This window comes from Polyodon spathula, chromosome 1, assembly GCF_017654505.1.
Source record: "Polyodon spathula isolate WHYD16114869_AA chromosome 1, ASM1765450v1, whole genome shotgun sequence".
NCBI classification, from domain to species: Eukaryota; Metazoa; Chordata; class Actinopteri; order Acipenseriformes; family Polyodontidae; genus Polyodon; species Polyodon spathula.
In genome coordinates, this window is record NC_054534.1 from 22,381,157 (window position 1) to 22,395,556 (window position 14,400).

The following is a 14,400-nucleotide window of genomic DNA, read 5'->3' on the forward strand; positions in this document are numbered from 1 at the left end:
CAGGTAACTACAGACCAGTAAGCCTGACTTCTATTATATGCAAACTTATGGAAACTATAATAAGATCCAAAATGGAAAATTACCTATATGGTAACAGGGTCCTGGGAGACAGTCAACATGGTTTTAGGAAAGGGAGATCGTGCCTAACTAACTTGCTTGATTTTTTTGAGGATGCAACATCGATAATGGATAATTGCAAAGCATATGACATGGTTTATTTAGATTTCCAGAAAGCTTTTGACAAAGTCCCGCACAAAAGATTAATTCTCAAACTGAACGCAGTTGGGATTCAAGGAAACACATGTACATGGATTAGGGAGTGGTTAACATGTAGAAAACAGAAAGTACTGATTAGAGGAAAAACCTCAGAATGGAGTGTGGTAACCAGTGGTGTACCACAGGGATCAGTATTAGGTCCTCTGCTATTCCTAATCTACATTAATGATTTAGATTCTGGTATAGTAAGCAAACTTGTTAAATTTGCAGACAACACAAAAGTAGGAGGAGTGGCAAACACTGTTGCAGCAGCAAAGGTCATTCAAAATGATCTAGACAAGATTCAGAACTGGGCAGACACATGGCAAATGACATTTAATAGAGAAACGTGTAAGGTACTGCATGCAGGAAATAAAAATGTACATTATAAATATCATATGGGAGATACTGAAATTGGAGAAGGAATCTATGAAAAAGACCTGGGAGTTTTTGTTGACTCAGAAATGTCTTCATCTAGACAATGTGGGGAAGCTATAAAAAAGGCTAACAAGATGCTCGGATACATTGTGAAAAGTGTTGAATTTAAATCAAGGGAAGTAATGTTAAAACTGTACAATGCACTAGTAAGACCTCATCTTGAATATTGTGTTCAGTTCTGGTCACCTCGCTATAAAAAAGATATTGCTGCTCTAGAAAGAGTGCAAAGAAGAGCGACCAGAATTATTCCGGGCTTAAAAGGCATGTCATATGCAGACAGGCTAAAAGAATTGAATCTGTTCAGTCTTGAACAAAGAAGACTACGTGGCGACCTAATTCAAGCATTCAAAATTCTAAAAGGTATTGACAGTGTCGACCCAAGGGACTTTTTCAGCCTGAAAAAAGAAACAAGGACCAGGGGTCACAAATGGAGATTAGACAAAGGGGCATTCAGAACAGAAAATAGGAGACACTTTTTTACACAGAGAATTGTGAGGGTCTGGAATCAACTCCCCAGTAATGTTGTTGAAGCTGACACCCTGGGATCCTTCAAGAAGCTGCTTGATGAGATTTTGGGATCAATAAGTTACTAACAACCAAACGAGCAAGATGGGCCAAATGGCCTTCTCTCATTTGTAAACTTTCTTATGTTCTTATGTTCTTTTGTCTTGCCTGTTTACCGTTTGAATAGCACACATACACAATCCATGTTTCAATTGTGTCAAAGGCTTAAAAATCCTTCTTTAACCTGTCTCCCCTTCATTTCAATTGTACACTGATATATATATATATATATATATATATATATATATATATATATATATATATATATATATATATATATATATATTAGGGGTTTTGACATTTTCTATCTATTCCTCGATTATTTATCAAATCGATTAATTGCACTTGTTTGCTAGTGATATGTAATTGTACTGAAAGACAATAATAGTAATACATAATATTATTAACATAAAGCTATTTACTGCAAATGTTTCATAATGACAGCTAATGATTAATATACATATTTGCTCACACTAATTGGAAGTTAGCCAAAGTGAGTCATTTAAAATATGAACTTTGCGTCTGTTGGTATACGGTATGTTTCAAACTAATAAGGGTAACTTACTGACTGTTGTTTTATTTCGGTTAGGTGAACAGAAATGTAATTTATTGAGTGTTATTTTATTTTAGTTCACTGAAGAAAAAGTTTGATATAGTTTGAAACACATTGCTTTAAAAAAATAAACTTACTTGTGATTAAGATGATACAATAAGCTTGTATTACAGTTGTGAAAGGAAAGCACCGATGAGCAAATGTTGCAAGATGCAGCCTTTTTTTTCTTCATTAGGTATACCTTCCCCTTGTCCTTTTGTCAAGGTCTTTAGAAGTACCCATTATTTTTTCATGCACCGTTTTTTGATACTGCACTCAGGTAGACATGATTAATCGATCAGTTCTTTTATCAATCAAAGCGCCGCCCAGGCGGGGGATTAAACAATTAAAACCCCCTATATATATCTATATATATATATATATATATATATATATATATATATATATATATATATATATATATATATATATACAGTATATTGTGGCCTTTAATTATAAAATGAAATGTTTCTTTGAAAAATATGATAAAGCATACAGTGATGGTGACACTAAAAGTAAAGTCATTATACAGACTTCAATAACATTTCATATTTAATTTCATTAAGTGCTGTCAGCAGGATATGAAAGAAATGGAACAAACTGATTCCATAGAAAACAAGGAAAGGCACGGATGACTGCAGACCCTTTCAATGACTGATGTCAGGAACCTCACAGTAATTACTGTGATGGATTGAAGCTGCTCAAACAGACATCTAGCACATGGCCTAAGAAAATGAATTGAACAGGAAGTGAAATCCTTGATAGACTGACAAGCTTTCCCTTTTACAAGTTTACTGTGGTAATTTTAATCTCACATGCTCTTCTTTGCTGCTCAAGCATAGGTAAGCATATTTTTTTTTATGCTTGACCATACTTTACTCGTATTTAACAGCTTGTGTTTTACTTTGCTTCCGCTATAGTTTACTACACTTGTTATGCTTCCATATACACAAACTTACTCCACATACTTTTATACTGTGTTAACTCAGCTCATACAGGATAAACAATATTGCATGTCCGCTGTACCCCAATCTTACTGTATACTACCTGAATAGGTTACTGTTTTGTTAGTAAAGTAAAGACAGAAAGTGGTTTAACTTACAATGAAACTAATAGATGTGTCATGCTCTGTAAATACAGTAGACATAGTTACAGTGAAAGAGTAGCGTAGCTCACACGATGTCCAATCGTACCAATACGTCTCAAGGTGTTTGACAAAACAGATATAAATATATTTTAAATATATGCCAGTGTACAATATCTACCCCTCGTGCTTGCATTGTGGTGTTTTATGCTGAATGGAGCCCAGTAGCCAGATCAAGTGTAACATTCCATTAATAATTGCCAGTGTACAATATCTACCCCTCGTGCTTGCATTGTGGTGTTTTATGCTGAATGGAGCCCAGTAGCCAGATCAAGTGTAACATTCCATTAATAATTGACAGATGTGCAGCTTACCTAAGACAGCATTCACTGCTGTGTTTCATTGACAAGGCTTTATATATATATATATATATATATATATATATATATATATATATATATATATATATATATATATATATATATATATATATATATATATATATATAAATATAAACCATGGATCTGTCAGTCCTGCCAAACAATAACAATCCAGAAAAATTCTTGTCACTCGATGTGAAGTGTTTACAGATCAGCTCAACTCTGATGCAAGCTGGTTTCGCGACGGGCTACTTTATCTGGACAATGATACTGTCAAAATAGAGTCTACCTTCAGGTAGGAATTAGAGTTCTCCACATGGGAAACAAGTAGCTATTGTATATCTTTTAACAGTTTGGGATTGCATGCTTTGGCTTTAGCTCCAATTGATTTACAGTGCATGTATTACTGTTATTTCATGGTTGATTTTTTTTTTTTAGTTAGTACTCATGGAATAAAAGGTGAGAGAAAATGGCTCGATCATAGTCAGTCTTTATTTTTTATATAGGACCTTTCATAGTGGACCACCATCGCAAAGCGCTTTACAGATGTAGGCTGTGAACTGTGCATTACATGCAGAGTCACTTACAATAGCACATTGATTTAACATTTAACTGCCTCCTAAATAATAATAATTGCCAAAAACAAGTATTACATATCTCTGTGAGAATTAAATAATGCCCCACCCCAAAAATAAAAAAAATGCAGAGTCATTATCATAATAATAATAATTATATTAATATAATAATTATAATAATATATATATATTTATTTTTGTATTGTTTGTCCCTGCTTAATTTGACCTCCTCAAAATAGTTATTATTTAATGTCCTGCCAGTAACATTTATAGAATTAATCTGATTGGTCTTCTCTTCTCCCATACCAAATGTTTTGCAGAAGGAAAAGAGAAAAACAACTACCTATGGGCGAAGATTGACCGAGACCAGCCCAGAACTCATTGACAGGGCCCTTGGGAAACATATCACTGCCGTCACATGAAGTCAAGATCAAGAAGAACCCCCTTTACTCAGATATTAGGACGGTAGACGGTTGGGAAAACAGGAAGACTCAGCCCTCCTGGACCATTCAAGAATATGACAGACAATCAGTGCATTCAAACCTTGCAGACTACCTAAAGGTAAATGGAATGGAAGCATTTATTTTATTTACATGTTCTATGACACTGGGTTTTGGTCATCATAACAGAGTTTCCTAAAGTAGCCTTTGGGAACAGTAAAAACAAAGCTAAAATATTTTAAACCACAGCATAGATTTCCATTAAGTCAAAATAATGTAACTGCCCTTAAGCACTTTCTCAGCTGCCCAATTGTTTAATCTCAGCTGTGATTATCTGTCAGTCGTAAAGACAGGCCATTGAACATTTTCAAAAGAGAATTCTTGAAACAATACATTACGTTACAGAGCATAAAGATCTTCGTTGAAGCTGAAATCTTTGTAATAAATCTTTTTTTTTTTTTTAGCCAGTGGTTCTATTTATCGAAACACTGGTGGATCTAAACACTGCTAAAGCAAAACACCTTTTAAGCAAAAGGCACTGTGACAAAAACTCACACACACACTGTTAGGCAGCTCCCCTTTTTAATGAGCTAAGTTTAGATCAATCATTTTAAATGCATTCATTAAATTAAATATATAATCTCAGTTTCTAATTTATATCATTGGTCTTGGAAATCCCAATCATGTTTGCAGTGATGGTTATTACAATAGGAAAACCTTAAATTAGTAAAATAAGTAAATACATACAAAAATACATAAACCCATGTTTAACCATAAATAATTGATTGAAATATTAATAGTAATGGTACCACATACATTATAAAGGTCATTTTCCACTGGAAGTCTATCAATACAATTGTCAATTATCCAGACTACCTCCTATTATATTATATACACTAGGCAATATAATAAGTCATGCATTTTTACAGTAATTCTCTATATTTTGTGTTAGTAAAAATGAGCCTCTTGTTTGGGTGAAGACCATCTCTTTTAAAGAACCCAGGTCTCTCCCAGAAGCTATCACAGTTATTGATGAAGCCTAGATTCCCATAGGCACACCATTTACTGTAGCTAGCCAGCAATTTAAAGAAAAGACTCTACTAAAGGCTTCACTCCCCATCCTAACCACAGGAAGAGGGCCAGAGATAATTATATTGTTACATAATTGTTTTGCTTTTAGACAGAGTGATTTAAAATTATCCTTGAGACCCTCAGATTTCTTAAATAGAATATCATTTGTGCCCACATGAGCAGTTAACCCAGACACTTGTCCATGGTTTCCAAACAAGTCTTCCAATTTTGCAGCCACATCAAGGACTCTAGCATTAGGACAGCATTTAACAGAGACCTTTTGTGGGTTTGCAAGTACTTGGCTGAGGTCTCTAATAATAGAATCACCCACCAAAAGCACCTTGCTAAAAGTAGTTTCATTTGTCTCATGTTGAATAAGAGGGTGAAATCTGTTGCTACTCTCAATATTATGAGCTACAGGTGCAGAAGACCTGGTCTTTGAACCTCTTCTGACGGCCACCCAACGATCTCTATTTACCAGCTGTGATGGCCAAACAGGTTGTTCATGCTGTACCCTGGGTGCAGGGGGGCTGTCTGGGGTGGAAGCGGGAGCCCCCAAATTCAAAGTATCTGCTATAGCAGAGATCCCTTCTATACCATCACCAGTAGGATTAGATGGGCCTATGCATGTTGTATTTTCAAAAAGAAAGCTATCATCAATTCATTTCTCAGTCTTATGGATATCTCTGAGGGTAGATAAGTGTTGTTCCAGTGAACCTACTTTCTCTGTCAGAATTTGGTTAAGCTTACATTTTTCACAAATTAAACTATTGTCATATACTGTACAACTAATTACAATAAACATCCTACACAATAAGCATTGCATAGCTTGTGATTCGGAATTTTTGACACTCATAGTTAATTTACATATAGAATACAAAATAAATATATTCTTAAAATAGAGATTATAGACTATATTTCACCCGGCAGCAATATCCAATATCCGATGCAAGTTCAGTACTTTTCTTGCCTGACGCTTTCTTGCTGATGATAGTAGGGTTTTAGTTTTCACGGGAAAGACAATCAGTCAGCAAGTAAAAGTGAAGAAACCTTCTTCAGGTAGAATTCTACTGCTGCTGTCATTGCTGCTGATGTTGGATTGGGCCTGGGCAGTTACTGGTGTGCAGATCCTTGCACCTGGACCCGGATCCTGGGTCTCGGGTGTGATGCAGCCCTCTGCTACTGGATTGCGGCTTCCCTGCTACCTGGATCTGAATTTCCTGCTGCTTCAGCAGTGGTTTGTGGTGGATTGTATGCCTCTGTGAGTCCAGAGCTTCCCTGCTATCTGGATCTGTGACCAGGAGGATTAGTGGCACAGTGATTAGACTTGCCCAAACAATACCCCAAAATCAAAACAACCTGATAACTTTGATAACTGGTTTTGCAGCCCTGATATGCAAATTACATTTGCAAAAGTGGGGACCAAGAATTTGGGTATAGTTTGGCTGAATCGTGTCCCAAACAATAGAATGCCCACAGATTGCAGCTGCAAGTCAGTGTGAACTTAAGATGGAGAAATGGCAGGACCTACACTATATAAGCATTCAGGCTTTGATCAGTATAACAGTGGATTATGAAAGCACAATATTCTATTAAGGGTCACAATTTTAACAAGATAAGTATCATGTATTCTAGAGCCAATTATCTCTGCCTTATATAAAGAAGAGCCCATAAAAATCTGACAAGTATGTTCAAATGTGGTTCATTTAACAAAGCAGTGGTTCAGACAGGGAACTTACTTTTAAAACATCAGGCATATTAGACAACCCCATTACCGGAACATTCGTCAGGCAAATGGCTTGTACCTCTTTTGTCATTCGATTAACAACAAGTCCAATGATCAGCTAGAAAGGGCTTTATATATTACCTCAATTTATTTGTCCCCACTGTATGTCAGATTTCAGCTCCTCCTTCTCCCCCGCCTCTACCTGTTTTTTGGCTTTGTCTAAGAAGGAGGGCAGCTATCTCGCTCCCCTGACCATAGTTTCCCTGCAGTCAGCCTTTACACAATCAGCAAGCTAAATTATGGGCAGGGGTACCTCGAAGAGCAAGGCCATAGATGTAATAGAAATATGTATAACATAGTATTTGTTGTCTAAGTTTTACTAAATATGGTTCTCTACCGCATTGCTTTTCCTGACAGAATTTTTACGATAAATCTGGGAAATATCCAAAATCACTCCTTGGTAAAGCCAAACCACAACAAGATTCCTGGTAATGTGATATGATCAGTACTACCCACAGGTACCTTTTCAACATAAATATGTCCACTCTGGTGGACAGTTAATCAAGTCTTTAATCAAAATCTTAGTGCTGCTTCTCAATAGAATACATTTGAAAAGAATAGAGGTTGCCCACACTTCGGGGCATCACTGTATGTTATTACATACATTACACTTTTAGTTGTTATCATGAAATGTTTCTAAACTGCAAGGTACAAGGGAAAAATAGTTTCATTTGACCATCAAAGACACACAGTCTGCAGCAACGCTCCATCACAACCAGGGGTCTCATTAGATTAAGGATCAAAATCCTTAATCTAAAATTCTCTTCATTCTCTTCTTGCTTCAACATATGTCAGATAATGTTGCAGAACTTTGCTTTAGGTCCATGACAAGAAAAGACATCATCTCTATTCTTGATAGAATGTTCTGTTCCATGTTTCCAACTCAACATTGAAGACACAAAACAAACAATCACAAACTCTGCTAATTCTGATTCTTTATGAAACCTGTTGCAGATGTTTTAATCAATAATATATTGGGAATACATTGTTGCATGGTATCTACAGTTACAGTGTTTATTTGAAGACTTACATTCACTAGGATTCAATTGTGGATGTTCTGTTTTCTTTTCTGTTTTGAAGAAAGCAAGAATAATAAATAAATTAGTTAGAGCAGGGGAAAACTGATCAGGCAAGAAATTGTTATTTTCATTAACCATATTAGTGCTAATTAAAGCATCCTGTTTGTGTTTTAAGTTGTGCTGCCATGGGATTCCGTGCCTACAAGATAGACTGCATTTAATGTTTCATGGAAAAACATGTACAGGATTTCTTCCAAAAACAAGGTGTGCTCAGTACTTCCTGCAATTCCTGGTGCTACAGTACATACATCGTTTCTGTTTAAAGTAATTGACCAGACATGATCCTGCAAAACTTTAATGATCTGGTGGTATAAGCACCCAAGATGGTGGGACTACAATGACTAATAAATAATAATAAAACAAGCCCTGCAACTGTTGAATCATTATGCTCTTCTGTTTATGGGCACATCTGAGTGCCTGTGTCCACAAGCTCACTGAATTGCTTTGTAACAGAGTGATTCAGTTGGGATGATCTTCTGACTTCAGTCTTCTAAAGTGAAGATTTGCTTTCTTCTGTTTTCTTCATTTAATTCCTGCCTTGAAGAAATGACTTCCGGGACACTTCTTGCTTTGTGACCTTCTGTTCAGACAATCAAGCATCATTCTCTGTCTCCCAGGGCAGAGGTAATTGGAAATTCTTCCTAATTATACCTTTGCTTTCCTTTCTTGGTAATTAGTGACTATACGTTTCTCAGATTTGGCCTCACTCTAATGCAAATGAAGATGACTGAATGTGCTTCTTTTTCTTCATTTCTTGATTCATCATATGCTACTTTCCTATGACAAGAGTAGAACATGAAAACAAGTTAAGAGGACTAATCATTTGATCTCCAAATGTTTAATCTCCTATATTTGTATTGCAAATTGCTACTGTATAAGTACATCACTTAATCAATTTCAGATTCTAGTATTCTGTTAGTGTAGCTGTTACAATATTTACCCAGGTTTCCCATTCACCTCCTTTCTTTCCCCCCCCCCCCCCCCCCCCCCCACCCCCACCCCTACAGCTCATCTCGAGTAGAGACTGACACTTGTTACCAACAGTATGGTGGAATAGACTGTGTTTTAACAAAAATTGTTTATAATGACATGGACTTCAAGGTACCTATCAGAAATAGTCTTTCATTCACAAAGTAAGTGTGTTGGGGTCTTTGTTATATTGATATTATTATTAAAGAAAACCCCAGAATAATAATAATAATAATATAATAATAATAATAATAATAATAATGCTTCAATAATGCTTCAAGTAAATAATAATACATGCATATATATAAGTCTTCCAGTAGGATGTAATTTTATTGCAATTACTCAAATATTATTATTATTATTTTTTATTATTATTTTATTTGTTGATAACTGTTAAAATGCTTTGATTATGAGTTCATCTGTTCTAGTTGCTTGACAGATGTATGTAATGTATGTAATGTAGGAAGTGTCTTAATGTTATTGAGAACCAGCACCATCTAGGGGCTTTGTATTGTGAGCAAAGCCATAGGAAATTTGAAGTGGTAGATCCCTAGATCATGGTGCTGGTTATTATGTCTATAAAGATACACCGGCATGAACCTTTGGCAGGTTTTATCTATCTAGGACACAGTGTATGAGTAATTGTAATAAGAGCCACTCAGAATCATGGCACATCATAGACTGTTAAAGGATAGACATTTGAAGCTACTTGGTCTTTAAAATTTGTATTTCTGCCAACTACAAAGCGATCCCAAATGGGTCAATAACAAAACTCTGTATTGCAGCATGGTATATTTGATTCCAAAATATAGTAGTATTGTTTATGAATATAATGATGTCCTGGATATTGGTGAGAAGCCTATAATTTTGGATAATCAGTGTTTTTATTATTATTATTATTATTATTATTATTATTATTATTATTATTATTATTATTATTATTATTATTATTATTAAGTATAAATAAAGCCGGCCTCTTCCTTTCCTTGTTTGTATTTTCTTTGCACCATTGCCTTTGTAGTATGAGTGGGGTCATGCTTTTTGTGAAAACCAAAACAATTAATTCACAGAAAACGAGTTAAAAAGAGTTAAAAGGGGGATGACCTATCCAAATGCCAGCCATTCGTTTTGGTAAGGAGTCAAAGAAACTACGTTTAGTGCAACCCTGGTTGTTTGGACTATGAGGGTATAAAATAGTACCAGCCCAAAAAAAAAAAACTAATAAAATAACATATAAATAATAACACCAGAGGGTGCACTTGTACCACAGTAAAATGTTCACTCATCAAATAGCAATGCCCAGTGCCATTTGATTGCCATTTATGATGGCTCTTTTCACATCCAGAACAAAATTAAATAAATGATATGACAAACTTAACTATGTTTAAATGTGATAATGAATTCAGATGATATAAATTCTAAACAACTGAGCCAGGAAATCTGGGGAGATTTAAGACCATTTTTGACATAGGAAGATCGATAGCTAGGTTTTCCTTGTTTATCTGAGAAATACTATATGCTGGATGTGAAATCCTGGACCATCTAGATGGCTTCCACTTTGTATGAGTTTGTATATTCACTGTTCCTTTTTTAGTGGTTAAAAAACAACATCAAACCATAATAAAACCCCCACCTCTCCATTTATAACCATACCATCCATGTACTCAAGCTTATGGATCAACAGACTAACATTCTCACAGAACTGATAACAACATTTTTTGGTCTACCTAAGAAACAGAGCCTTTGGTTTGCTCACTTGTCTATGTGGTCTTTATTGTTTTCTTTCTTATTTTAGACATTTTTCTAATTGCCACTGAATTGATTATGAATAATGTTTGAGAAGAATCTACTTTTGTTTGTGTGCAGGTGCTTACTTTTTATATTGAAATAAATGAATAATGATGTAAGTATCGTTCCCTGATTATTATTATTATTATTATTATTATTATTATTATTAGAAGTAATGCCTGTATTAGTTCTCATTTCATTGCTTACATTAATATGGGACATTGCAGATTTAAGATGTGTCCTGAAACCAAGGGTTTCTACTCACACAAGCTTTAATAAATACATAAATAAATAAATAAAGTATGTTTATTTCATTTAAATGGCAGCTTTTAAACAAAATCAAAAATAAAAGTCTGACTCATTTTTTGTTTTAAGCACAACTAAAAGGTAAAACTAATTTTAAAAAAAAATACAATCTATGGGTTGATTTAATCAACCTGTATCATTTTTTTTTATTTTTTTTTTTGAGAATTTTACAGTTTAAGGTAACAGCAGGATTTAGGAGGCGTAATCACAGGATAACCAGGGGTAGGTGGTAGATGCAATATGGGTGATTCCCCAGTGCTGTAAAATGCTCTACAAATACAACTGTGGCTTGTCCCAGCGGATATACCCATATAACATACATTATAATACTGTCCACATATTGGTGTTCTGGGGCAGTAGAGTAGTATGTTTTATATTGGTAGGTTTATCAAATCAACCCCTAAGCCAGGTAGACACACATTATAATAAGCTTTACCTCAGAATTCATGGTGGGGATTTTAAAACAAGGTGCAATGTTTACACTCCAGATGACCTAACTGCCCACCATCAGCTAGAATTGCATTAACATGGAGAAAAGGAATATCTCTGACATTTTTGTTTTGTTTAGTATTATACTTGAGTAAAATAAGTAAATAGAAAAAGAAAACACTTTCAGCTGTCATTTTACTTGTGGATATATTTTAGTTGAGGTGCAATATTATTAAGTATATTTATATTGTAGGTTATACAATATTTTAGCAGCATTCCTAGGATGTCCAAAGATAAGAGGGTAGAGGGTACGACCTCACTATATATATATATATATATATATATATATATATATATATATATATATATATATATATATATATATATATATATATATATATATATACACACACACACACACACACACACACATGATGTCAGAATACAGAAGCATTGCTTCTTTTTTTCAACATAAAAAGCAGCGGGCTAATATGGTTAGAGCTATGTTTGCAGCTTATTTTGAGAGATGTTGTAGCAGTTTCCTCGTCTAGGAACATTGGCTAAGGAATGTATCCTTCTAATGGTTAGCAATTCAACAAAATTATTCCACCAAGCGCAGTTAATGATGATGATGATGATGATGCGGCGTCTTTCCTTGAAACTCCCTCGGCATGTCAGTTTTGGAAGAGGAGGTTCCAAAAACAGTCGCTTCGCCCCTCCTTCCCCCGTTTCTGCTTGCTGCCCCCTGTGCACTCTCTTCTTTACTCAATCGGTAATACATATTTATTCACTGCTGTTCCGAAACGGCAAGACATTAGAGAAGTGGGGGACGGAGGTAAGGAAAAGTTATTTATGCTGACGTCAATTTGTAAACAAAATGGGGAGCCGGGCTGGGAGGAGGAGCACGGTTTGAGACAAAAAAAGAAAGAAGTAGCAAATAACTGTTCATTTATATCCAGTGACAGTGGCAGCATGAAGTCTTTTAAGGTGTCGTTCCCCTCGAACTTTTCCAGGATTGCAAGAAAACTGGCTACAGAAACGAGCTGCAAATAGGAGTTGGAGGAATCATTCTCCGGAGGACCTAGAGTCAACTTTTTCTTTTCTGTTTTTAAACTAAAAAAAATGAAAAATTTTTCCCAATGAGAATGAAAAAGCAATCCCGTTCTCAGCACTGCAACACATTTGCTCAGCACTTGAACTTCTCACGCGCGTAGGATATTACAAGTGCAAATACGGGCATTCAAATACAGTATCCAGGAAGTCTTTGTGAGATTGTAAAATATTTTTGTTATTTTCTTTCTTTCTTTTTTTAATGTCACAATACGGTATTTAGTGACGAAGAAGGGGTGAATGTTCTGGTAACAAGGTAGCATGACTTCCAAATAAATGCACGTTACTCTTGATGTTTCATATCATGAGTGATCATCTTACAGAAAGACAAAGGGTATCCTAGACGCGCTTCCAAAATATACTGTATTTTATTTAAAATTTGCTCTATTTATTAAAGCCATGGCTGTGAGGTCCAGGAGACCATGGATGAGTGTTGTGCTGGGACTGATTCTTGGATTTACCGCGGCTTCTTGGCTTATCGTGCCTAGGGTGGTGGAAATCAGTAGCAAGAAGAGAAAATCCACTGTCTGCTCTTACTATAGGAGCGTAGCAGGTATCGGCAAAGGTGCAGACAGCATCGGGAGCAGCGTCAGCAGCAATGCTTGGCATATGGACAGGGACAGTCAGCTTTTCAGACAGGAGGAAAACGAGGAAGAGAATGACAGCAGATACAGGACAAGCAACGGCAGTGGGGATGGAGGTAGACCGATATCCAAACCGAGAAATTTCCTCTACGTGGGTGTCATGACAGCAAAGAAGTACTTGGAATCGAGAGCCGTGGCAGCTCACAGGACTTGGACGCATTCCATCCCCGGGAAAGTGGAGTTCTTCTCGAGCGAGGGTTCTGAGAGCGTCCCCGTGCCCATTCCCATCCCGGTAATCTCGTTGGCAGGAGTGGATGATTCCTACCCTCCTCAGAAAAAGTCCTTCATGATGCTGAAGTACATGCACGACCATTACTTGGACAAGTATGAATGGTTTATGAGGGCAGACGATGATGTCTACATACGAGGTGATTCATCAGTGAGGTTTTAAACTACATACAAATACAGTTTGGTTGCAGTTTATACAAAAAACTTTTAATGTGTTTTTGTTTTTGTTAATGCAGTATTGCTATGTTACATCAAACAAAAAATTAAATTGTTTATTTTTCCCAATAGCATTCCATCTTGCACAAACAAGAGACGCATTGTAACAATCTAAAATATAATGTAACGGTTCAATGGAACTTTGACCACAGTATTTTATAGGGAATGGAAAAGTATTCAAACTTTTATGCAGCCCATAAGACTACTATTTTGACCAAATTATACATGCATTACTTGCATTTCAATGGCCTACATTAAACTTCTTGGCAGAGCATTAACACTGATTAAAAAAAAAAAAAAATAGAACAAAAAACACTCACGTATGTAAGGCCTCAGTAATATTTGATTTAAGGCGGACTTTTGTCGTGTTGATGGACATTTTTGATGAGGAACAGAATAATATGACACATCACTACAATTATTACAAGTAAAAACAAATTAAATGC

General features: G+C 35.6%; 1 protein-coding gene and 1 pseudogene across 1 annotated transcript in view; both read left to right on the forward strand.

Annotated features, from left to right (window-relative positions):
- The first annotated feature begins 3,451 nt into the window (after positions 1 to 3,451).
- LOC121316940 lies at positions 3,452 to 5,371 on the forward strand (annotated as a pseudogene).
- Positions 5,372 to 12,245: 6,874 nt separating this feature from the next.
- The window catches only part of LOC121315643 (chondroitin sulfate synthase 3-like), a 108,298-nt gene continuing 106,143 nt past the window's right edge, over positions 12,246 to 14,400 (forward strand). Inside the window, exon 1 of the mRNA XM_041249914.1 lies at positions 12,246 to 13,878. Coding sequence (XP_041105848.1) covers positions 13,266 to 13,878 — 613 coding nt within the window. The 5' untranslated portion in view covers positions 12,246 to 13,265. The remainder of the gene's footprint in view (positions 13,879 to 14,400) is intronic.